General features: G+C 43.2%; 2 protein-coding genes across 2 annotated transcripts; one reads left to right on the top strand and one right to left on the bottom strand.

Moving 5' to 3' along the window:
* The first annotated feature begins 8220 nt into the window (after nt 1–8220).
* LOC310802868 (keratin, type II cytoskeletal 8-like) lies at nt 8221–13561 on the top strand. Its single transcript, XM_083667444.1, has 9 exons — nt 8221–8745; nt 10493–10701; nt 10840–10900; nt 11003–11098; nt 11263–11427; nt 11559–11684; nt 11836–12056; nt 12215–12270; nt 12393–13561. The coding sequence occupies exons 1-9, from the start codon at nt 8344–8346 to the stop codon at nt 12575–12577; spliced, it is 1521 nt and encodes a 506-aa protein (XP_083523570.1). The 5' UTR covers nt 8221–8343; the 3' UTR covers nt 12578–13561.
* Nucleotides 13562–19340: 5779 nt separating this feature from the next.
* Nucleotides 19341–23536, bottom strand: LOC310802871 (uncharacterized protein). Its single transcript, XM_083667447.1, has 8 exons — nt 23467–23536; nt 23098–23145; nt 21993–22659; nt 21834–21848; nt 21291–21605; nt 20953–21077; nt 20521–20698; nt 19341–20435 (listed from the first exon to the last, which is right to left on the bottom strand). Exons 5-8 carry the CDS (start codon nt 21301–21303, stop codon nt 20188–20190), a joined length of 564 nt encoding a protein of 187 aa, XP_083523573.1. The 5' UTR covers nt 21304–21605; nt 21834–21848; nt 21993–22659; nt 23098–23145; nt 23467–23536; the 3' UTR covers nt 19341–20187.
* Nucleotides 23537–24462: the final 926 nt, after the last annotated feature.

Raw genomic sequence — 24462 nt, 5'->3', positions numbered from 1 at the left:
TACTGTAATACTGTAAATACAGTTAGTAATCGAAACACACTGTATATGGTGAACTGCTGTCAGTCCTCCCACAGACTATTTTCAAGGCTAGAAAATTATGCCATAAATGATGTTTTTGCTTTTGAAATGACAGGTACAAACTTTGCAAAGGTGCTAATGTCCAGTGTATCGGGCATTGCTTGTACAGCCAATCATAAACATCTTGATATCATAATGATAGTCAAATGTCAGACAATGTTACTGTATCCAAATGTCATCAGACTCTCAGTGTTACAGTTACCACACCCACAAGAGTTAATAATTTCCCACTCTCCCTGCACACTGCCAATCAAGTACCCATCTGGGTCTTTGAGTCGATAGTATGTCAAAAGGGCTGAAGGGTGGAGACATGTGTAAAGGCTGTCCAGACACACACAAGCACATTAGGGCACATGAACACACACACACACAACCTCCTTATAAGGAATGAGTCAATGAATGAGACATTATCTCAGCGATGACTGCATTGACTGGATTTGTTCCCTCGGGGAGAGTTGTGAAACACAGTTTCTTGGACAATGGAGAGTGAGATAGAAATGTTTTTCTTTGTTTTTAAGTGCATAATCCCTGGAAACCAGACACAGTTTCATAGATACAGGTACTGTAGTTATATCCATAACTGCCATAGCTGTTTTACTCAGACATGAATGACATATGTTTGGCCATTCTTTAATTCATAGGAAAGATACAATGACTGTACATCTGTTGGTGTGAATAAAGATTTGTATTATAAAGTCATTGTCTATTCTCCATTGCAACCCCCACACTACAATATCAAACCATGGACATGTGGGTTGCTTTTGCTATGGGAAAGAACTATCAGGAGATCTGTGTCAATACCATTTGTGAAAAGCTTGAGAGACAAAAGAGTCAGGCTTTACTAAAATTTCATTCATTCACAGCATTCACTGCTGCCATATTCACCAAATGTGGAAACTTGGTGGGTATGAAATGAGTGTACAATGGCAGCTTTGTCAATGATTTTAGCATGAAAAGAGGATGGCACAGATGGGTTCTGTACAGTTATCAGTCCAAGCAGATGAGACTAGTTGGGTTTACCATTATGAGTTGGTACAGAGGGATCCATGGGTGCCGTCGTGGCCCAAAAAACAGGGTGCCAAGGCCTCTGTTTTAGCTCTCTCACACACACAGGCACACACACACACACACACTCACACTCACACTCACACATTCATCTGCCCCTCTCCTTTTCCCACTATTTTTGTCTCCGTGATTTTGAACCATCTTGGACTTGGACGTCTTGGACTTTAAAACATTTGTATGAATTGTTTCAATAGCACAAACTACCACATTGGGTAGGCCACTTGTGATAAGTAATGGTATATTATTGAATATTGGTACACTACTACCAAATAAACAAGCCAAAAATTGCTTAATGAACCAAAATTAAGTGTGACATGATCTTCTTGAAGTTAGGCGCTGTGTTGGTGGCCATTCACGGTTTTATGTAAAAAAAACTAAATACTGAATGAGGCAGATTTTTTGGGCACCCTTTCTAAAATGGATGTATACATCCCAAAGAACATTTGTACCAGATTTGGTGTAACGATTTCACCATATTTTCACACTAAGGAACAGGACTAGGTGTAGATGGCAGGAATAACCTGCCTAGCAAAAACAGAGGCGCTTCACAAGAGGACTGAAAAAAGACACTCCCCAAAATGAGTAAGATGGATATGATGGCTAAGACGTGAGTGACCTCTGAGATCACACCGATACGATGTAAGCTCCCATCAAGGTGCAAGTCACAGGAATGTGCAGGGCTGAGGAGACGGATTTGTTCTAACAAGCTTTCCAGGTTTCAACCAAGCTGCCCAAGACTATAGAACAGGACACTAATGAGTCCATTCAGCCTGGAAATAGAACATCGCCTTCTCATACCTGACTGTGCACCGGGAGTAATACAGGAGTAATTGATATAATTCAAAGTAATAATACCCTTTAAATGAATTCTGCTCAAAACAAATCACCAGCTGTGCATATTCTAGTGGTCAACTCTGGTCCTACAGGACCAACTACTGTGTGCAGATGTTTGTTCTTGCCTGGCTCTTACCTTGTTCCATTGATCTTTGTCTAAATTGAAGACCATGGTTAGTGTTGATTATTTGAATCAGGTATGCTAAAGCTAGGCTGGAACAAACGGCTACACACAGTGTTGCCCCTCCAGGACTGTCTCTCCAGGGCTGTAGTTGCCTCATGCCCAGCCCAAGGGGAAAAACATACAGCAACACTTGGTGCTTGGTCATAGACAATGACACATAGACAGATAGACTTACGTATGCATAATAGTCATACACATACAGGTGTAAAAACACTATTACACCTCAACCAGAGCCTTTGCCAGATTAGATCAGTGACTATGAGAACTGTGTTCTCATAAAGGGTGAGTCATTCTATAATACCTCAGCGGTGAAGTGTGTGCGTGTGTGTGTGAGAGAGAGAGAGAGAGAGAGAAAGAGAGGGGTATTATTGAGGGGAGGTGTGTTAGTAAACAGAGTACCCTAACCCCAACCCTAACCCCATACCCACTACTAGATGAGATTCCATAGAGGTACAGTACAACATGTTCACATTCTACAGTGGCAATGAAGTAGGTTGGCATGGGGAAGTGGCCTAACACAGGCCTAACATAATATCCCTTCAAACCTTTCCAAAAAAATGTTGACTGGCATTGGCTTTGGCCAAGTTTCTTTATTCTGCAGTGTACAGCAGTAGTGCAGTTCAACAGAATTCCCTTTGTCTGGTAGGCCTTGTATTGTGGTGTTGTGTCAAATGCTAGACTTTGAACCATAGCGGTATTTGAGGGTGTGTACCTGCACAGGTGGTGAAAGCATGACCCACAGTGTAACTCGTAAAAAAACCCACCCCCATAGCAACACACCCACAAACTTACGGGAAGGCCAAAACAAACAAACAAGAGGGGTGTGATAGTGTGTGAAAAGGTTCTAAACGCTCTTTGTTGCCTCATATTTGCACTTCATACCATATTATTCATGTGACAAGGGCCTATTCTCAATGAATGGTGTGATTTATATTCATTCAGATCAACTGTAGTTGGCTTGAAATACTCTGAATGTTGCTTTGATGAGGTTTTAGGCACAGGGTAATACAAAACCCTAATTCACACTACAGAGCCGAACCAAGCTGAACCAAGGTGAGCTGTACTGGGCTGGCCTAGATTACGCATCCACCATAGTTGCTGAAACAGTGCTGCAAAGGACCTGTAGTGTGTAAAACCACAAATGTGTAGCCTACCATGCCCATAATGTTTCTGTCAAAATCCTGATATGCAGCCATTGCCACTTTGTGATACATTGCAAACTTCCTGTAGTGGCAGAATATCTGACATTGCCTGCTAACATAACTGCTCTGTCCACCTGCTATGCATATTGCAAACTTGCAGTTACAGTTATTGGAAAATGTTAGAGTTCACCATTGAAATTTAGAAGATACTGTGGGCTCTGTGGCCAGTGACAGACTGTCAGAGCCACAGATTGGAAGCTGATTATGCTATTTGTAATAATAGTGTTAAATAGGGAATGAAAGTTAAACAGGCAATCTGGGATTGGGACGTACATACATTTTTTAAAACTTTTAAATGATTGATATATAACCACTGATCCTTGAAGAATATAACCTTTACATGCCTTGTCCTTAGTTAAACTGTCTTACCCCATCAGAACCCAAAATATAAGCATATTTTATGCCAAAACATGGTTAAAACTATAATTTTAATCTCATGGGCATTTGATAGGTTACATTTCTCCAGCCTCATCCTTCAGCAAATAAAGTTGTGGGGAGAACACTTTGTTATTGTTTGAATGAGATTGCCCCTTCAAACAGAATAATAAGCTGTCACACCACATTCACTGCCCCAACGCTTATAAGGCATAAGCTGTTTGACTAGTTCTGCACTCTCAAGCTTTGCTAAGTGTGTACAGGGCCTTGCAGACTGTCTTCAAGCCATAACATTTTCATAACATCTTAGTTGACCATTTTATTTGAAGTCGAAGATAAGTTTCACTAGGGGAGAATAAGGCTACATTACCTTATCATGGGAGAACACTAACAATTATTATAACAGCTCACCCACCTGAAAAAAGATCATATTACAAACTATAACTAAATAAAAAAAGCAAGAGTTTATTTCTGGAATCAGAAAAAAACAATAGGATAGACTCGATCTGAACAATATGACATTTGCTTGGGTATTAATGTGATATAATAGATTAGGTTAAGTTAATGTTCCATATTGAGGATGCCTATGGTGTAGTAAGCTCTGTGTTAGAGTTGGACATACAGTAGTTCAACTTTGACATGTGTAGCAAAACCAATATTTACTCAACCTTCTCACCGCCAGGTTTTGTTGAGTGTCATTAAGGCATATTGTTAAAGCCAGTGAAGTGACCGGTGGTTACACACAGACATTCACATATGCAAACTCATAAAAAAAAAAAAGTACAGCAGGTACATTATCCAACTATAGATAAAACACCTTATTAATATCATTATGTACAATGTTAAAGTACACTAAAGTACAGTAGCCTGTACACATCGAACAGTAGGCTACATGCAACACTTGTTGTCAATAGCCTCTATACTGCAGCCTGCAGCTTCATTTAGTCACCATAATTCAACAACTCTTGCTTGACATGCAGGAGGACTGTGGTTGATAGCTGACAGGGTGTGGCCCAGGTAGGTGATGCATGGAGTTGAGTAGCTGGTCTTGTCAGATGGAGGGGGGTTAATGACTGTAGCAGATTAAAATAGATTTGCCAGTCTCTTTCTCTTTCACCCCAAGATGGACTGATTTCAAGACTTCTTGAAATGTTTTCTCACATCAGTGATCAAATGCATTTGATTACAAACTGGGCCAGCTAGCTCTGAGGAATCCTCATCACTCCTGCTGCTTCCTCCACTGGCCACCAGTGGCCGCCAGAGACTCCTCATTGTTTTCCTGTGTTCACCTTATTTAACCTTATTTCGCTACACCTGTGTCTAGTTATCTGACCAGCATATAAGCCTGGCTCAATTGTCACCCTGTGTTCAGTCCTGAGCCTTCATTGTCGTATGTATCACCTGACTGTCCTCGTAAAGTACCTATGTTTTGGATTATTGCAAACCTTGACTCCTGTGTTATTGCTGCACTTGGGTCAACATCACTCTACCTTGTTACACTGGCCAGCTACTATGATATTGTGAACACTACTTTGGGACAGAACTGAAACAAACATGGACCCAGTAGACTTAGACCAAGTACATGCTCTACCAGAAATGGACCGAGTAGGTGCTGCTTTGGCTATCCAAGGAGCCACGGTCAGTAGGCATGAACAACTACTCCTACAAGCAATTGACAATGTGCAAGCTCTCACCATGGCCATCCAGCAGATCCAGGGTCAGGCGGCGTCAGCTACAAAAACACCACCGCCTGTGCATTCCGAGCCCATTACCCAGCAAGCCAGGGACCTACGACTGTCTGCTCTGGAATGGTACAATGGTAATCCAGGTTGGTGCTGTGGGTTTCTGACCCAATGCTCCCTGACTTTTTAAATTACAGTCTGCCATGTTTCCCCCTTCTGTCTACGGTTGAGGAGCCGATGCAGTTGCGGAGAACCTGACTCACTCAGCAAGAACAGGATCTTAGGATAAGGGAGAGACGTTGCCCCTACTGTGGAGGATCAGACAACTTTCGCTCTTCCTGTCCTGAGCTGTCGGGAAGGCTAGACCCACCCAGGAGGGGGGGACCTGTGGTGAGTCCTATCACTACAGCAGCTATCATCTCTCCTGAGTCTGCCAGGTCCGTGCCCTGTTGGCAGCCTCCATCTCCTGGGAGAATCTCTCCATCCTCTTGAGGCATTCAAAGACTCCGGAGCGGCTGGCAACTTTATGGACATCGGCTTGGTCAAATGCCTCAAGATCCCCCTGGCTAGTCTCAACCATCCTGTTACTGCCCTTGACAGTAGACCTCTGGGTTCCGGACAAGTTAGCCACCTCACCACCCCCCTCTGTCTGTGGGAGGCCAGCACCAAGAGACCATCCAGCTCCACCTCATCCACTCCTGAGTTTCCGGTGGTTCTTGGCCACCCGTGGCTGGCCTGTCACAACCCCCACATCGACTGGTCCCTCGGTGCTGTTATAGCATGGGGCCCCAGCTGTCATGCTACCTGCCTCTTCCCTGCACCCTCTTCTCAGCTCCTCCAGTCTCCAGACCCCCCCCCCCCCCGTTACGTGTGAGTTGTGGCATGGTTGCATGAGTGCGTTCTGGGCAGGGACAGTTGAAGCAGCGCGATATGTGGTCTGGGCACATCTTTCAGTCTACCATGTTGCATTTGCAATCATTCAATCAAGTTGTCAGGTTTCACATACTGCAGTGCAGAATGTCACCTGCAAAGAGAAGAGTCATCAACAAGATTAATTGTCTAGGACTTGATCCCAATTCACACTTTGTGCCAGAAACAAAGAATGAGCAAGCTAACACAGAGGAGAGGAGAAGAAGAGTGGTGTGGAGATGAGTAGAGGAAGAAACACGAGACTCGTGGAGGTAAAAAGTCAAGAAGAGGATATTACAAGTGAAGTGGGGGAAGAGGAGATGATTTTAAAAAGAGTTTAGGGAGAGTACCTTTATCCCCTAAGGCTGCACTCTGGGCGGCTTTTGTGTACTGACATTTTTTGGCAAGCTCTCTCTATTTGCTTTTCATCTTTTTTTGCAAGCGTCTTTTTCTTTATAGTTGACTGTTCTCATAGTCTTTGTGAAGGACATTGTTTTCACATTACATTTTATTCCTGTTTGGTTCAGAGTAGGGCATGACATAATTCACTTGTGACAAGTCTGTGTGTATGCTATAGCAATGAAAAACTGAAGCAAGTGAGAACATGAAAAAGGGCTTTTCTTTGGGTCTTTTACTGGTGCATGGAAGCACTCTGCTTTAAGACTCAGTTAGTTCTATATTGACTCTGCAAGTGACTGCAAGTGAATTAATCAGTATACACAAAATTTCAAACACACACACTATAACAAATACCCATATGAACACACACACACACCCATAGTATAGTACTATAGAATACTACAACAATACTACACAATCATTATCTCACCCTACCTTTATGTTCTGTATGGTATGGTTGTGATTCACTCATATAATCTTTCATTCAAGTATTTACATAAGCCTATACATATATAATCATCTTATATCATAAATTATGCAAGCAGTGAGATTAGGGTGTGTGTGCGTGTGCATGTGGGAGTGCCAGAGTAACAGAGAGATGTGAAGACAGAAACAGTACATGAGAAAGTAAAGGGGGGGACTGAGAGAGAGAGTCTGAGGTTTCATGCAGCTATGTTAATACAGGTTATATAGTCAGAGGTCTACCCTTTCTCTGCTAGTAAAAGTGACAGCATGTTCTATACAGTGCCTCTTGGCAAAAGTCTTATCAGATACGAAAAGTAAATTGCCTAAGTAAGATGACTATGTGTGTTTGAAATAATCAAATACCAGAATAAACCAGAATAAAAATGTTGAGTCAGCCCCAAAATTGTCAGTCAGCCCCAAGGAGGAGACACGAATCACTGCACATTCTCTCATTGTTCACCAGAGCCAAGATGAGTTATGCATCTGGCAAACATTACTATAATGCAAAAATAGCGGATACTTTCTCACACTTGCTAGTGTAAAAAATAAAGTGGCATGTAAAGTGTCAAGTTTTACTCAACGTAAATACTGTAGGCAGAGTATAGCCTACTGTATACTGATGTCTGTTGATATGATATCTGGTTTGCACTTGCCAATGAAAATAATTATTAAAACTGTGCTAATGGAGCATAGTCATCAATCTTCTCTTTGAGACCATTTCTTCTATAAATGTTAACCCAAAAGGTATAAAAAAAATCCCTCCCCTTTCTACGACTACTCACATTTTCACATTCCACCACTCTCTATTTCCCCCTTTGAGCCATGCCTGGCTTATCTCTTCACAGTCCCTCTCTACCAGTCTGCCACTCCTTGCAGCTACAGGCTCAGGGGACTAAGGGAGGAGCAGGTGGAGGCAGCGAGGATAGAGAAAGAGAGTGCGGGTCGGAGTGGGTGTGTCTGCTAGTTCCAGGTGAGGTCCCTCCCCCTGGGCTCTGGGAAAGTATAAAACCAGGGCAATGTCAGCAGTTAGTCACTTAGAGGGACTTGACTCTCCTTTGACGCCTCCTTGTACTCCATCCTCCTCCGCTTGCTTTCTTTCTCTATCTCACTCTTGTCAAGTAGAGTCAAGAAAACCCTGACAACCACAACCATGAGCAGGTCAGGAAGTATGGTTCGCAAGAGTTACTCCAGCCAGTCATTATCCGGACCAAGCTCCTCCATGAGGTCCTCCATGTCCGTCCGCAGTTCAGGTTCTGGTATGGGAAGTGGCATGGGTGGTGGTAGCTACACCAGCTACAGCAGCAGCGGAGGTGGCTATGGAGGTGGCCATGGAGGTAGCTATGGAGGTAGCTATGGAAGTGGCTTCGGTGGTGGCTTCGGTGGTGGCAGCGGTGGCGGTTTCGTCTCAGGCCCCATCACAGCTGTCACAGTCAACCAGAGCCTGCTGGCCCCGCTGAACCTGGAGATCGACCCCTCCATCCAGGTGGTCCGCACCCAGGAGAAGGAGCAGATCAAGACCCTCAACAACCGCTTCGCTTCCTTCATCGATAAGGTCAGTACCCATTAACCCTATGTGTGACTACATCTCACCTACACTTCAGCTCTGAGTGTTCACATCAATATCAACGGCATGCCATCTGCTATGCTAGTATATGAGAGGTTCAGGGAATGCATGTCCACATCCATTCCCATGCAAATAATTCCTTTTAAAAGAGAGTGACTTTTAAAGTAAATGTGTGTGTGAGTGCTCTAGTAGTACAAAGCATCCATGTACGTCATCAAAGCTATTCGATGTTGATTACTGAGGTAAGATAAGTGCAGAGTTACATCTCTGTATAATGACCACAGTCAATGTAAATAATGGATGAAGCAACTTCATCTTTACTTATGCTCACCTGACTGTATATTTGCATGCAAACCTATTAGCATAACATGTCCTCACTGTCAAAATACTGTAGCAGAGAAAAGCTGTTCTCCAGATGCAGGCATGTTTCATTTTTGATGACAGAGCGCCTTACTGATATGTCACAACTTTCTCTGCAACCTCAGGAATACTAAGCTGTAGCTAGGGGGAAATAAATAGTTAGGCGAGAGAGTCATGAATCTTATCTCCAGAGTGGTGAATCCATCAATGAATTCTGACTTTTGTGATTAGAAAAGCTTCGAAAACACGCTGGAGACTGTTTATGATCATGCCCCCGTCTATTTAAATGTACTCTGTGCACCTCACCCAGTTGAGTTGAGTTTGAAAAAGGTAGCCTAACCTCATCAGGCCCTGGGGCTGTGGTTGCTTCTTTGCTATCTAAACAAGGGTGGGGATCTGTCTATTGCAACCATGGGTGTGGACCAATCTACAGGGTACTCACAGAGTCCAAAGTCTGGCATTTGTACATTGTGCCTATTACATAGTTGTTATGGGAGACAGGAAAACTCAGTGCAGTGTAATAAGCCGCTTTCAAACATTGTCTATGTTCCTACCACATTCTATGGCTTTTAAAAAAAATGTTTTACCTGTCCACACCCAAAGCCTTTTTCCTTAAACAAAACACCCTTAATTGGCAGAGAATCAAGTCTCACAAGCAATCGAAAAACAAAGTAAACACCACCTTAAGCCTGAATAGTGAGTTGCTTTGTCTTCTGCGGTTTATCTGCCACACCTAGTTTTTTATGGCTAGAATGAATGTGTGGCCTTCGGAGTGCATCAGACTGTGTGATGAGTCATATCAACGAGAGATAAGTAAAACACTTAAAGCCAGACACACACAATGAGTCACTCTTTCTGGGAGAGAAAATTTGGATGTGTTTTAACAGACAGATAATCCCTCTCATACTACTATCTTGTTTTGAGAGTAAGAAATGAGAGCTACACATCTCCAGGCAGGTTATCAAGTAGATCAGGTGTCCTCATGACTCCCAGGATGCAGGTTGTTCAGACTGGGTGTGTACCCATAAATTACCATATGGCATAATCAGTTAGCACAGTGTTGGACAGGGTGTGGCTGCAACAGCATAAAGGCCCAACCTTGAGATGCTATCAGCTCAGCTAGGCAGATATAGGTGTGGCTTTTACAGCGAGTCTGCTATTAGGTCAAATTCAATTGTGTTTTTTTTGGCCACATGCCTGTACACAGACACACCATTAGAGCTCCTTCTTATCTCCTCTCTCAACAATGTACAGTATGCCTGATGCATTCTTGTCCAAAAACTCCTGATTCCATCTATCCACATCCACTAATTTCTAAGTCTTCTACATACTCACACACTTCAATGGAATTAACTATTCCCCTCTCTCCATACAGGTGCGCTTCCTGGAGCAGCAGAACAAGATGCTGGAGACCAAGTGGAGCCTCCTGCAGGACCAGACCACCACCCGCTCCAACATCGATGGCATGTTCGAGGCCTACATCTCTAACCTGCGCAGACAGCTCGATGGCCTGGGCAATGAGAAGATGAAGCTGGATGGAGAGCTGAAGAATATGCAGGGTCTGGTAGAGGACTTCAAGAACAAGTGAGTATTGACAGACTGCATTGGTTGCCACCAAGTTTGCTAACATAGCTAAGCTTAACCATGGTGAATGAAAACATGGTGGTTAAGGAACAATGACTGATGATCTTGCATTAAAGATTGCTCCTTGTCTTTCACTAGGTATGAGGATGAGATCAACAAGCGTGCAACAGTGGAGAACGAGTTTGTCCTGCTGAAGAAGGTGAGTGTGATAAAAGATATGGTTCCTCCATTCCTAATCTTGAGGTAGACATTGGGATCCATCTAAGTACCATCTATTGAATCCCCTCTGTCCCTCTTCTAGGATGTTGATGGAGCCTACATGAACAAGGTGGAGCTGGAGGCCAGGGTTGATGCTCTTCAGGATGAGATCAACTTCCTCAGGGCTGTCTACGAGGCGGTATGAATCACGCATATACTTTTCACATTTACACTTTCATAGAGCCTCATCCTCTGCATGTAATCATGAACATGTGAGATGTTGCTCTCCATAGAGTAGTCTGCAGATATGTTGATATGGGGTCAAATCTAAAGGCTATTCTCCAACTTCCACTGGTCCTTCAGGAGTTACGTGAGCTGCAGGGCCAGATCAAGGACACCTCTGTGGTGGTGGAGATGGACAACAGCCGCAACCTTGACATGGACTCCATCGTGGCTGAAGTGCGCGCCCAGTACGAGGACATTGCCAACCGCAGCAGGGCCGAGGCCGAGACCTGGTACAAGCAGAAGGTGAGCAAAGACGATTGCCAACCAGTTTTAAGGGTGCAGGATCAAACATTGCTGAATTGCCCGTTACAAGTAGCACTGAGTAAAATGAAACCTCCTCTTCACCTCCTGCTTTGTCCTCCTTATTCTCACAGTATGAGGAGATGCAGTCCTCTGCTGGACAGCACGGTGATGACCTGCGCACAACCAAGGCTGAGATTTCTGAGCTGAACCGCATGATCTCCCGTCTGCAGAACGAGATTGAGTCCGTCAAGGGACAGGTGTGTGTGCAATCTCATTTCCAAGCAGGAAATCCAATAATGCTAGCATGTTAGCATTAGCCACTTACTAATGCTAAAGAATGCTTGCTGTGCTAATTAGCAGACAAATAATAGCCCTGGCTAATACTAAACCTCATCTCTCAACCCACAGAGGGCCAACCTGGAGGCTCAGATTGCTGAGGCAGAGGAGCGTGGTGAGCTGGCGGTGAAGGACGCCAGGCTCCGTATCAAGGACCTGGAGGATGCTCTCCAGAGAGCCAAGCAGGACATGGCCCGCCAGGTGCGCGAGTACCAGGAGCTGATGAACGTCAAGCTGGCCCTGGACATTGAAATCGCCACCTACAGGAAGCTGCTGGAGGGAGAGGAGAGCAGGTGAGAGAGAGTTGGATACTTAGTGAGATAACTTGTTAGCATTGTATTATGGTAGACTCTTATTACCTACAGTCATTTGGATGCATGACTAAGCATTGCTGCAGTATTCATCAACCAAACCTGGCACCAGACTCTGCTAACACTGCACTTATTCACAGACTGTCCAGTGGCGGTGCCACAGCAACAATCCACGTGCAGCAGAGCTCTGGAGGCAGTAAGTAGCAGCTTGATTCCATTCATTTCATTCACTGCATGCATTGCACACATCATTGAAATGTTAAAAATCTATTATCTTAGCAGCAGATTAAACTGACCCCTCTCTCTCTGTGTCTCCAGACTATTCCAGCCCTAGCTCTGGAGGTGGATTTGGCTATGGTGGTGGCAGCAGCAGCGGCTATGGTGGCAGCGGCTACAGTGGCAGCAGCAGCACCTACGGTGGCAGCAGCGGCTACGGAATGGGTGGTGGTACCACCATCACAAAGTCTGTGACATCCTCTAGCAGCAGCAACAGACGCTACTAGAGAGAGAAACGAAGAGCCATCCCTCTTTTCCAACCCACAATTCCCCATGTAAATGAGACCTGTACCTATCCATGGTGCTACACAATACTCACAGCTATTCCCATCTCGAGTTAGAGTGAGAGGGGGGAACATCTAGCAATTCTGAGAATTCACATGTATTCACATATTTTTTAACCCCTCCTGACATAATAAGAGTAGGGAGGTTGTATTACACTACCATCGTAGTGATTCAGTGGAAAACAATGAATACCATTGCAATATGACTGTCTCTCCAGGATCAATAGATGCTCTCCCCTCCTTCATTCAGAAAGGATAACCCAGAATGTATGTGGACTTATAGGTACCAGGTCCCTACCAGGCCAACAGTCTTTATCTTTCTGCATTAATGTTTAAGGATTGGAAAAAGGAACAAATATTAACATCTTCAGAAAATGTTAAAACCAAACATAGAGTAAACTTACTAGGATCCTCTCTGTACTGTATATTGAGCTTGGATGGCATGTTCAGGGGTCCTCTGGCACATTGTTCTAGCATCTCATTAATAGACTGCAGTGCCATTCATTAAACTACGGCTATTTGCTTGGTTTTGGCAGGTGAATGGTGCCAAACCCTCAAGATGGTAATTTGTGTATGCTATGAAAGCGAAAAAGTTATGTGCTCACCTACATGTTCCCTGCTGATAATTCAAAAATACTATTCATTCAGCCTCACAGTCTTGTTTGTCTCTATTGGGTTTTGTTATTGTCAGTCAATGATCAGTCCCTCTCATAGCATACCGAAGTAGTCCTACAGAACTGCAACTGAGTTGTGTCCTGTAAATAGTTTTCTTCTATGTTTGGTTTTCTTTTCATTACCATCGAAAACAAAACAATATTGTAACCAGATCTATTTGTAAAAAACAAAATGTTCACACCAAATTACCTTAAATGTGTCACAATTGACTTTATAACACCAAATAAAACAATAAATACATCTGAGATCTAATGACTCAGTCTCTTACTCTTGTTTTTAAAATACTTTCCTCTTTTCTGATTTTCGTGTGCTGTCTTACATAATTAGCTCTCTGGCACCATCTAGCGACTCCCTGGACCAAATTACAGTCAACGACTGTACTAGACTTCTGCCAAGCCCTCTAGCATGAGGAAGTACTAAATCATATGAAAAGACAGTTCATGACTGCTTGTTTACACACTCTTTAAAGCCTGAGTGACAAACCCATTAACTATGTATGCTACTATGTATCACATTTTTTAAATGCAGAAGAATCTCCTCACATTTCAGTTGAATTCGTGCAGTAGGTTTAAGCTTCATCATGTAGCTGTAAAATGGACAATTGCTGATACAAAAAAATTCCAAATTTACAGTACCAACAATCTGTTCTCCATTTTTTTAACGTTAAATAATTGTGTTACGATATCAAGAATTTGGTGTCTCCCTCTTCTGGACACGACAGACACATGTACACCAATATAGCTGCTCCAGATAAGATTGTGAAGAGAGCCACAATGATGAGTCCAACATTTGGTTTGTGCCACTCTGTTGAAAAAGAGAGGCTATATTATTGACACTGTACAAGAGAGGGAGCTGCTGTGCACTTTATCTGAAAAACATAGGTACTCACTGCTCACAGATATTACCACAGATGTCCCTGTATGGTAAGACCCCCTGAAATCAATTTTACAGGTGTACTCCCCTGATGGGACTGGGGCTTGAAGAAGAGCCTTCATCTCCTCTCCAGAGGCGATTGACTTGGAGTAGATACTATACTGAGTAGAGACTCTGGTCACATCCATGGTGAGCTGTGGAGGAGAATGCAAAGAAACATACAAAGTTGCTCTTTTAGAGAGCAGTACACACTTGTGTAATAGTGTTGTGCTACAGAAGTAATATTTAATAATTTCCAAAATCTGACAAGACGAATGGCCAATAATCATTACAAGGAAAAGCTCAAATGCCATTTCTACATCATTCTACAGAATGGTATTATGTGAGATTAGCATTGTATCAGCACCACACCAATGAGTCTCTCATTCTGTACACACAAAATAGAGTAATTACCTTTTCTGGACCAAACCAGGGGGCATTGAACGTGCAGGACAATTCCAATGAGTGCTCATCACTGATGTCTAATCTAGAAACTTCCCCATACCCTATGACTGAGAGCTTAGGGGTTGGCTGAGCATCTACAGGTGATGGAAAAGAGTGTGAGGTCAGAGAAACAAAGGCAAATTTGTCAAGGATTGCAAACTAAATGCCTGAGAAAAACAAAACGGTAGAAAATGAGAAACTACAAATTTGTAACCGAGCAACCGGGCATCATTAGGTGATATACATACACATTTGGGATTGAGTAAGTGGTGAAGCCTGTTCTCCAGTCCAAGTAAATTAGTTTAATCTTGTTTAAAGTCAGTGTGCTGTTGGTAGCTTTCTATTGGAAACTATTTGTTTGAAGCCAATTGTTGTGAATTGCTGTCAATCTCCAGTGGGAGGGCCTGACACTATCCTGCAAGGCATTTAACCCCTGCTCACCTTGGACCAGGACTAATACATTTGGGATTGAGTGAGTGGTGAAACCTGTCTGGTCGTTAACTGATCATCAGGTGGGAGGGGTCCCCTGTTAGTCATCAGCAATCACATCTTCATGGTTCTATCGTGACAATCACAGCCTCTGCGACAGCCTCCTGACACGACGCAGGAGTCTGACGCAAGACGCATCCCTCAGGAGGACACATAGACGCAACACCGCCACTCGCCACTCGCAACCCATCTAATCTAGTCTATTCACCCTGCTCAACTGACCACGACCTCATTGTCGTGGGGGGACTTTGGAACTGCCAGTCAGCGGTCCGGAAAGCGAACCGAGAGAACTCTACTGTGACCTCCTCCCATACAGCGAAGAACCTTGGGGTGATCCTTGACAACCACTTATCCTGCGTGGTGAACATCACAGAGACAGCACGCTCCTGTAGATTCTTCCTCTACAACATCAGAAGGATATGTCCATTCCTCACCAGAGAAGCAGTACAACTTTTGGTCCAAACAATCTCTCGCCTTGACTACTGCAACGCACTCTTGGCTGGTCTCCCCACTTCCACCATCAGGCCTCTGCAGCTCACCCAGAATGCTGCCGCCCGTCTGGTGTTCAATCTCCCCAAATTCTCCCATGCCACTCCCCTCCTCCGCACCCTTCACTGGCTCCCGGTAGCAGTTCGCATCAGATTCAAGACCCTGGTGCTTGCCTACTGGGCGGCAAAGGGAACAGCCCCTCCCTACTTGCAAGCAATGGTCAGCCCCCAAACCCATGCCCGATTACTCCGCTCTTCCGCCTCGGCTGGCCGCCTGGCACCGCCACCTCTACGTGGATGCAGCAGTCGCACTACTCGGTCACGGCTTTTCACTGTCCTGGCGACCCGCTGGTGGAACGAGCTTCCCACTCCTGTCATGACTGCAGAGTCACTACCAATCTTCCGCCATACATTGAAGATCCATCTCTTCAGGCTACATCTTAACGGTCCCTCCTAAAGACCTCTTCATCCCCACTACCCCCCTGTACAAGTTTCTTTCCTGTTAAAAGCACTTCTAGTATTGTGACTGCCAATGGCCCCTGGTCCGAGCATTGATTTTACTTTTTCTTATGATGACTGATGGATAGATGATTCACTTACGAAAACATTTGTTTGTTGTAAGTCGCTTTGGATAAAGGCGTCTGCTAAATGCCATGAATGTAAATGTAAAATGTGGTAATGCCCTCATGGCTGTTTAAAGTTAAACTCAGTCTCAATGATTTCTGACTAACCTGAACAAGCCATTTCCAACACCTTTTGTCCACGACAGGAGGGCTGCACCTCTAAGATCTGACACTCCCTGAGCCGATCCTCACTTCCTTTGCAACGTATAGACCCCAGGGAAGAATCAGGGCTTGATTCTACTTTTGACCAGACAGCAAACGCTGTTCCACAGCCTAACTCCTTACACGCCACATGGCCAATTGTCCTGCTGGATCCATCCGACAGTAGACATACAGGGCCCCAGTGACCTCTGATCTGGACCTCAAGTTGGCCCAAGCGCTTTGAGCCTTGACACTGGTGCACTAGTCGGATAGGAGCTTCCTCTGTGGTGAGCAGGGGGATTAGGTCAGAGGTCATTCAACAAGCAAAGCATAATAGGTGTAATGTCATTTTACAGCTATTCATTATATTGGAATTACGTGTAAGCACTTGGAATCTGATTATATAGAGCCTTGATTACAGTACAGTTTACATTATTGACCATTTTAACTCTTCTGGAAACTCAGGACACACTGACCTGCTACACCTGGGACTACGCTGGAGAGAGGACACACACTGACCTGCTACACCTGGGATTATGTTGGAGAGAGGAGAGAAATACACATGCTGGTTGTAACCAACAACCAGGAAAAACAATATATTAAGCCGCTTTCAAACATCTATGTCTATGTTCCTACCACATTCTATAGCTTTTTAAAATGTTTTACCTGTCCACACCCTATACCTTTTTCCTTAAACAAAATAACTCAAGAAACACCCTTAATTGGCAGAGAATCAAGTCTCACAAGCAATCGAAAAACAAAGTAAACACCACCTTAAACCTGAATAGTGAGTTGCTTTGTCTTGTGCGGTTTATCTGCCACACCTAGTTTTTATGGCTAGAATGAATGTGTGGCCAGACTGTGTGATGAGTCATATCAACGAGAAATAGGTAAAACACTTAAAGCCATACACACACAATGAGTTACTCTTTCTGGAAGAGAAAATTTGGATGTGTTTTAAGAGGCAGATAATCCCTCTCATACTACTATCTTGTTTTGAGAGTAAGAAATGAGAGCTACACATCTCCGGGCAGGTTATCAAGTAGATCAGGTGTCCTCATGACTCCCAGGATGCAGGTTGTTCAGATTGGGTGTATACCCATAAATTATCATATGGTATAATCAGTTAGCACAGTGTTGGACAGGGTGCGGTTGCTACAGCATAAGGGCCCAACCTTGAGATGCTATCAGCTCAGCTAGGCAGATATAGGTGTGGCTTTTACAGCGAGTCTGCTGTTTGGTCAAATTCAATTGTGTTGTTTTTTTTTGGCCACATGCCTGTACACAGACACACCATTAGATCCCTTTCTTATCTCCTCCCTCCTCAACAATGTACAGTACACCTGATGCATTCTTGTCCAAAAACTCTTGCATTAAAGATTGCTCCTTGTCTTTCACCAGGTATGAGGATGAGATCAACAAGCGTGCAGCAGTGGAGAACGAGTTTGTCCTGCTGAAGAAGGTGAGTGTGATAAAAGATATGGTTCCTCCATTCCTAATCTTGAGGTAGACATTGGGATCCATCTAAGTACCATCCATTGAATCCCCTCTGTCCCTCTTCTAGGATGTTGATGGAGCCTACATGAACAAGGTGGAGGCCAAGGTTGATGCTCTTCAGGATGAGATCAACTTCCTCAGGGCTGTCTACGAGGCAGTATGAATATAGTTTGCATATACTTTTCACATTTACACTTTCATAGAGCCTCATCCTCTGCATGTAATCATGAACATGTGAGATGTTGCTCTCCACAGAGTAGTCTGCAGATATGTTAAGATTTGATATGGGTCAAATCTAAAGGCTTCTCTCCAACTTCCACTGGTCCTTCAGGAGTTGCGTGAGCTGCAGGGCCAGGTCAAGGACACCTCTGTAGTGGTGGAGATGGACAACAGCCGCAACCTGGACATGGACTCCATCGTGGCTGAAGTGTGCGCCCAGTACGAGGACATTGCCAACCGCAGCAGGGCCGAGGCCGAGACCTGGTACCAGCAGAAGGTGAGCAAAGACGATTGCCAACCAGTTTTAAGGGTGCAGGATCAAACATTGCTGAATTGCCCGTTACAAGTAGCACTGAGTAAAATGAAACCTCCTCTTCACCTCCTGCTTTGTCCTCCTTATTCTCACAGTATGAGGAGATGCAGTCCTCTGCTGGACAGTACGGTGATGACCTGCGCACAAGCAAGGCTGAGATTTCTGAGCTGAACCGCATGATCTCCCGTCTGCAGAACGAGATTGAGTCCGTCAAGGGACAGGTGTGTGTGCAATCTCATTTCCAAGCAGGAAATCCAATAATGCTAGCATGTTAGCATTAGCCACTTACTAATGCTAAAGAATGCTAGCTGTGCTAATTAGCAGAGAAATAATAGCCCTGGCTAATGCTAAACCTAGTTTCTCGAGGGCCAACCTGGAGGCTCAGATTGCTGAGGCAGAGGAGCGTGGTGAGCTGGCGGTGAAGGATGCCAGGCTCCGCATCAAGGACCTGGAGGATGCTCTCTAGAAAGCCAAGCAGGACATGGCCCGCCAGGTGCACAATGTACCAGATCGCCACCTACAGGAAGCTGCTGGAGGGAGAGGAGAGCAGGTGAGAGAGAGTTGGATACTTAGTGAGATAACTTGTTAGCATTGTATTATGGTAGACTCTAATTACTTACCCCTTATCAACCCCTTGACTTGATACGGACAGTACAAGTACCAGCTCCCTACCAGGCCAACAGTCTTTATCTTTCTGCATTGATGTTTAAGGATTGGAAATAGGAACAAATATTGACATCTTCAGAAAATGTTAAAACCAAACAGAGTAAACTTACTAGGATCCTTTCTGTACTGTATATTGAGCTGGGATGGTATGTTCAAGATCAAGATTCAAGATTCAAGATTTCTTTATTTGTCACGTGCATACAAGTATACAGTGAAATGCAAAAGTGACAGTGCCACAGAGTAGTGCAACTGAATGTTGCATGTTCAGTGGTCCTCTGGCCCATTGTTCTAGCATCTCATTAATAGGCTGCAGTGCCTTTCAGTAAACTATGGGCATTTGCTGGTCTTTGCACACCAAATTACCTTAAATGTGTAAAATGTTAATGTACCATCGAAACAAAACAATATTGTAACCAGATTTATTTGTAAAAAAGAAAATGTTCACACCAAATTACCTTAAATGTGTCACAATTGACTTTATAACACCAAATAAAACAATTAACAACAGAGTGGCACAAACCAAATGAGATCTAATGACTCAGTCTCTTACTCTTGTTTTTAAAATACTTTCCTCTTTTCTGATTTCAGTGTGCTGTCTTACATAATTAGCTCTCTGGCACCATCTAGCGACTCCCTGGACCAAATTACAGTCAACGACTGTACTAGACTTCTGCCAAGCCCTCTAGCATGAGGAAGTACTAAATCACATGAAAAGACAGTTCATGACAAACCCATTAACAATGTATACTACTATGTATCACATTTTTTAAATGCTAAAGAATGTGCCATCTCCTCTACATTTCTGGTTTATAAAGCTCACATTTCAGTTGAATTATTGCAGTAGGTTTAAGCTTCATCATGTAGCCGTAAAATGCAATAAAATGGGCAATTGCAGATACAAAACATTTCCAAATTTACAGTACCAACAATCTATTCTCCACTTTTTTAACATCTAATAATTAATTGGTTTTGATTTGATTATTCATGACTCCTGTACAATATCAAGTCTTGTTACACTGAAATACATCGGCATGCTTGCAATGAAATTACATTTTTATTTCTCATTGGTCACAGAGTTGCCTTCGTCTACCGCACAGGACTTGTGTTCAGGTTTCCTGGAGAATCTCCTTGGGCACTCGTGGACATATTAGGATCTTCCATCTCTATTCCTCTTGAGCTCTCAGGGTTAACTGTGGTCCCTTCCTGAGTGGTCACAGCATTTGGTGTCTCCCTCTTCTGGACACGACAGACACACATGTACACCAATATAGCTGCTCCAGATAAGATTGTGAAGAGAGCCACAATGATGAGTCCAACATTTGGTTTGTGCCACTCTGTTGAAAAGGAGAGGCTATATTATTGACACTGTACAAGAGAGGGAGTTGCTGTGCACTTTATCTGAAAAACATAGGTACTCACTGCTCACAGATATTACCACAGATGTCCCTGTATGGTAAGACCCCCTGAATCCAATTTTACAGGTGTACTCCCCTGATGGGACTGGGGCTTGAAGAAGAGCCTTCATCTCCTCTCCAGAGGCGATTGACTTGGAGTAGATACTATACTGAGTAGAGACTCTGGTCACATCCATGGTGAGCTGTGGAGGAGAATGCAAAGAAACATACAAAGTTGCTCTTTTAGAGAGCGGTACACACTTGTGTAATAGTGTTGTGCTACAGAAGTAATATTTAATAATTTCCAAAATCTGACGAATGGCCAATAATCATTGCAAGGAAAAGCTCAAATGCCATTTCTACATCTTTCTACAGAATGGTATTATGTGAGATTAGCATTGTATCAGCACCACATCAATGAGTCTCTCATTCTGTACACACAAAATAGAGTAATTACCTTTTCTGGACCAAACCAGGGGGCATTGAACGTGCAGGACAATTCCAATGAGTGCTCATCACTGATGTCTAATCTAGAAACTTCCCCATACCCTATGACTGAGAGCTTAGGGGTTGGCTGAGCATCTACAGGTGATGGAAAAGAGTGTGTGGTCAGAGAAACAAAGGCAAATTTTACTAAACTATTGCAAACTAAATGCCTGAGAAAAACAAAACGGTAGAAATTGAGAAACTACAAATTTGTAACCCAAAACAAATTAACCAAGCAACCGGACATCATTTGGTAATGCCCTCATGGCTGTTTAAAGTTAAACTCAGTCTCAATGATTTCTGACTAACCTGAACAAGCCATTTCCAACACCTTTTGTCCACGACAGGAGGGCTGCACCTCTAAGATCTGACACTCCCTGAGCCGATCCTCACTTCCTTTGCAACGTATAGACCCCAGGGAAGAATCAGGGCTTGATTCTACTTTTGACCAGACAGCAAACGCTGTTCCACAGCCTAACTCCTTACACGCCACATGGCCAATTGTCCTGCTGGATCCAACCGACAGCAGACATACAGGGCCCCAGCTACTTCTGATCTGGACCTCAAGTTGGCCCAAGCACTTTGAGCCTTGATACTGGTGCACTAGTCGGATAGGAGCTTCCTCTGTGGTGAGCAGGGGGATTAGGTCAGAGGACATTCAACAAGCAAAGTATAATATGGAAATATACAGTATAAAATGCTCTGTGTTATGTAATTTTACAGCTATTCATTATATTGGAATTACGCATAAGCATTGGGAATCTGATTATATAGAGCCTTGATTATAGTATAGTTTACATTGTTGACTATTTTAACTCTTCTGGAAACTCAGGTCGCAGGACACACACTAACCTGCTACGCCTGGGACTATGTTGGATAGAGGAGAGAAATACACATGCTGGTTGTAGTCAACAACCTTCAGTCTACAGACAAACTCATATGCTTCTGTCTTGTCCACTTGCAATCTGTTCAAATGAATGCCATTGCTGTCGTCAGGCAGAGCCAGTTCACCCCAAAGTTGAAACAACCCTGCAACAGGCAGCTGTCGCGAGTAGAGGCCCAGGGTTCTGTTGGGGAAGCTGGCGGTAGTTTGACAGTTGATAGTGTAATTTCCTCCAATGGGTGTAAAGGCAGGCTGCACACTCAATTTTGGTTGCGGAAGAGAGGCTGGTGGAGTGGGGGGGGGAGAGAGATGGAGAAAAACAGAGAATGTCAGAGACAGAGGCTGGCTGGTCAGGCACAAGTATTCAAATCACAAAAGTGTTTTGCCCAGAAACATTGTTTCTTAGCATATATTAAAAATAATAATGTGCTGTACAGCTGTAAAAAATAATAATAAGAGAATACGGTGGAACCTGAACACACTTACAGATGGTCAGGTTAACCGGGCTACTTGGTATAGATATGTCTCCTGTGCTACTTGAGTTGTACCAGCACACATAGAGCCCCTCATTGGCTGCAACTGCCTCAATGCTAAGCCTGACATTACGGACGGATTGTGGTGCAGGAAAGGATGTACCATCCTTTGATTGGATGCCCCGGCCAATATAGACCGTTATTGGCCTTGGGGCATTTCTAGGCAGAGTGCAGAGCAGTTCCACTTTGGAGAAGAGTTGGATGTCACGTCCCCTGGTCGGAATGCTGAAGGAGAGGGAGGGAGCCTGCAGAGGGAGAGAGCCTGCAGAGGGGGAAAAAAGAGTATGAGCCAAAGACATGTCTAAAAATATGGCATTTTGCCAGATGGATGTAACAACTGGGCTCTGAAGCATGTTGTCAAAATGTAGTTTGTTAAACTCACTTCCGCACAGTTCAGTAATTTTTCCCATGGAGAATTCTTAAATACCAAATAAGCTTTGTGTCATTTATAGTCTCTGTCATTTATGTTTTCTTTTCAGATAAACTAGCATTGATATTGGTAACTGTGTCTTCATTATGTTGTCCCTATAGGGACAATTTTAATTTCATTGTGCTCCATGCCTTTAATGCACTTCCGACTACAGTATGCACAATCCAAAATTCTACATTTATTTTTATTTTGAAAAGGAGCACCAATTACAACCAGCGACATCATCATATTATCTTTCTCAATAATCAGCAAGAGCAAGAATGCCCTTACCTTGAGTCCAAACCCTTGCTGATTGCCCTAACCATAACATGGTCAGTACTGTGTGAGAAAAGAAACAGACATCATTGTTTTGTGCCACTGCTTTTAGCTTTGAAAATCTTCCAAAACATTTCTGTATAACATTCACTGTTAACTCATGATCAGGTTACACTGTAAAATATGTCAAACTCTTTTGATTAATAGCATTTGGTCAATAACAATGAGTGAAATATAACAACCATCCAGAACAATAAAACATTTAAAAAAGAAGTTAATTTAAGGCTTTGGAGGCAGTACCAATCCCATAGCTTCATCCAGTAACATATGACAATGTACAGCTATGGACAACAAACAAATAATTTAATAACATTAAAATCTTACCTGTTAGTCTGAGTGTGGCCATAGCGTATGAGAGCGTCAAGAACAATGTGTTCAATGACAAAAGCCTGGCCCTATAAAACTTTCCAGTTTGCGTAACAAGTGGAAGTTCTATGAGAAGAAGAGATTTGGCAATAAATAAATGTTTTTCATGCAATTCTAAAAAGTTACCCTTTGTTAATGTGTGCAATGCTGGCCTACCAGTTCCTCATCAGGAAAACTGTAATTTCATTATGGTCTTTTTCTTCTTCTTTCTAATCATGTCATTGAATGACTTGAATACTTGATTTCAGCTAAACATGTTTACACTGTCGATGCAGTGCTTTTTCACTGTGTAAGTATACAGTGGTATCGAAACCTAGCTGACCACAGAGTTCCTGTTCGTTCAACTGAAGGTTTAGATAGATAGGATAGGAACAGCACCTATGATGTTAGATCCGATGCGATAAGAAATGGCAAGATGGATTATTTCATTGTTCACAGGAGGGCAGTGTTGTGCCACCTTCCTCAGAGATCTGTCTCTCTCCAACATACGTAGATCTATTTGAGTTTAATAAGGCCTTGTAATACTGTTGCAACTCACAAGAGTACCTTGTACTTAGTGTACTTGCACATGAAGTAACAGGAAGTCACATTGACAAAATCATCTCCCTAGTTGCTCAATGTGATGTACAGTAGTTACCTTTGTGTGTCGTCATTTGTATGGATTAGGCTCAACCATGAAACATACATGTCCTAGTCCTAAATCAAACAAATAAATCAATTAAATGAATGAATCCAAGTTTGTTTGTTGCTGAGGTTAAAAAGGCAAACAAGTTCTGTGTTTAATTAGTGAAAATAATATTCAATGAATAGCCTCATGAGTATGCACAGATAACATGAATCTACTGTAGTATGGAGCAGGGTGATACATGATCTTATGAATAGACATACCTGTAGTCAAAGTAAGACAAAAAAGATAAATCAGCAGGTCTGATATAAAATATTGTTGCAAGTATT

Source organism: Argentina silus (genome assembly GCF_951799395.1).
Source record: "Argentina silus genome assembly, chromosome: 4".
In the NCBI taxonomy this organism is placed as follows: Eukaryota; Metazoa; Chordata; class Actinopteri; order Argentiniformes; family Argentinidae; genus Argentina; species Argentina silus.
Note: the sequence above shows the minus strand (reverse complement) of the source record. Positions and strands in the feature narration are given on the sequence as shown.

Excerpts from the sequence above, each read along its gene's own strand:
- LOC310802868 (XM_083667444.1), top strand. The coding sequence starts at position 8,344 with ATGAGCAGGTCAGGAAGTATGGTTCGCAAGAGTTACTCCAGCCAGTCA. Across the intron at positions 10,901-11,002 it reads AGTTTGTCCTGCTGAAGAAG|GATGTTGATGGAGCCTACAT; the intron begins GTGAGTGTGATA and ends TCCCTCTTCTAG. Across the intron at positions 11,685-11,835 it reads TTGAGTCCGTCAAGGGACAG|AGGGCCAACCTGGAGGCTCA; the intron begins GTGTGTGTGCAA and ends CTCAACCCACAG.
- LOC310802871 (XM_083667447.1), bottom strand. Across the intron at positions 20,699-20,952 it reads CCTGGTTTGGTCCAGAAAAG|CTCACCATGGATGTGACCAG; the intron begins GTAATTACTCTA and ends TCTCCTCCACAG. Across the intron at positions 20,436-20,520 it reads TGTGGTAATATCTGTGAGCA|AGTGGCACAAACCAAATGTT; the intron begins GTGAGTACCTAT and ends CCTTTTCAACAG.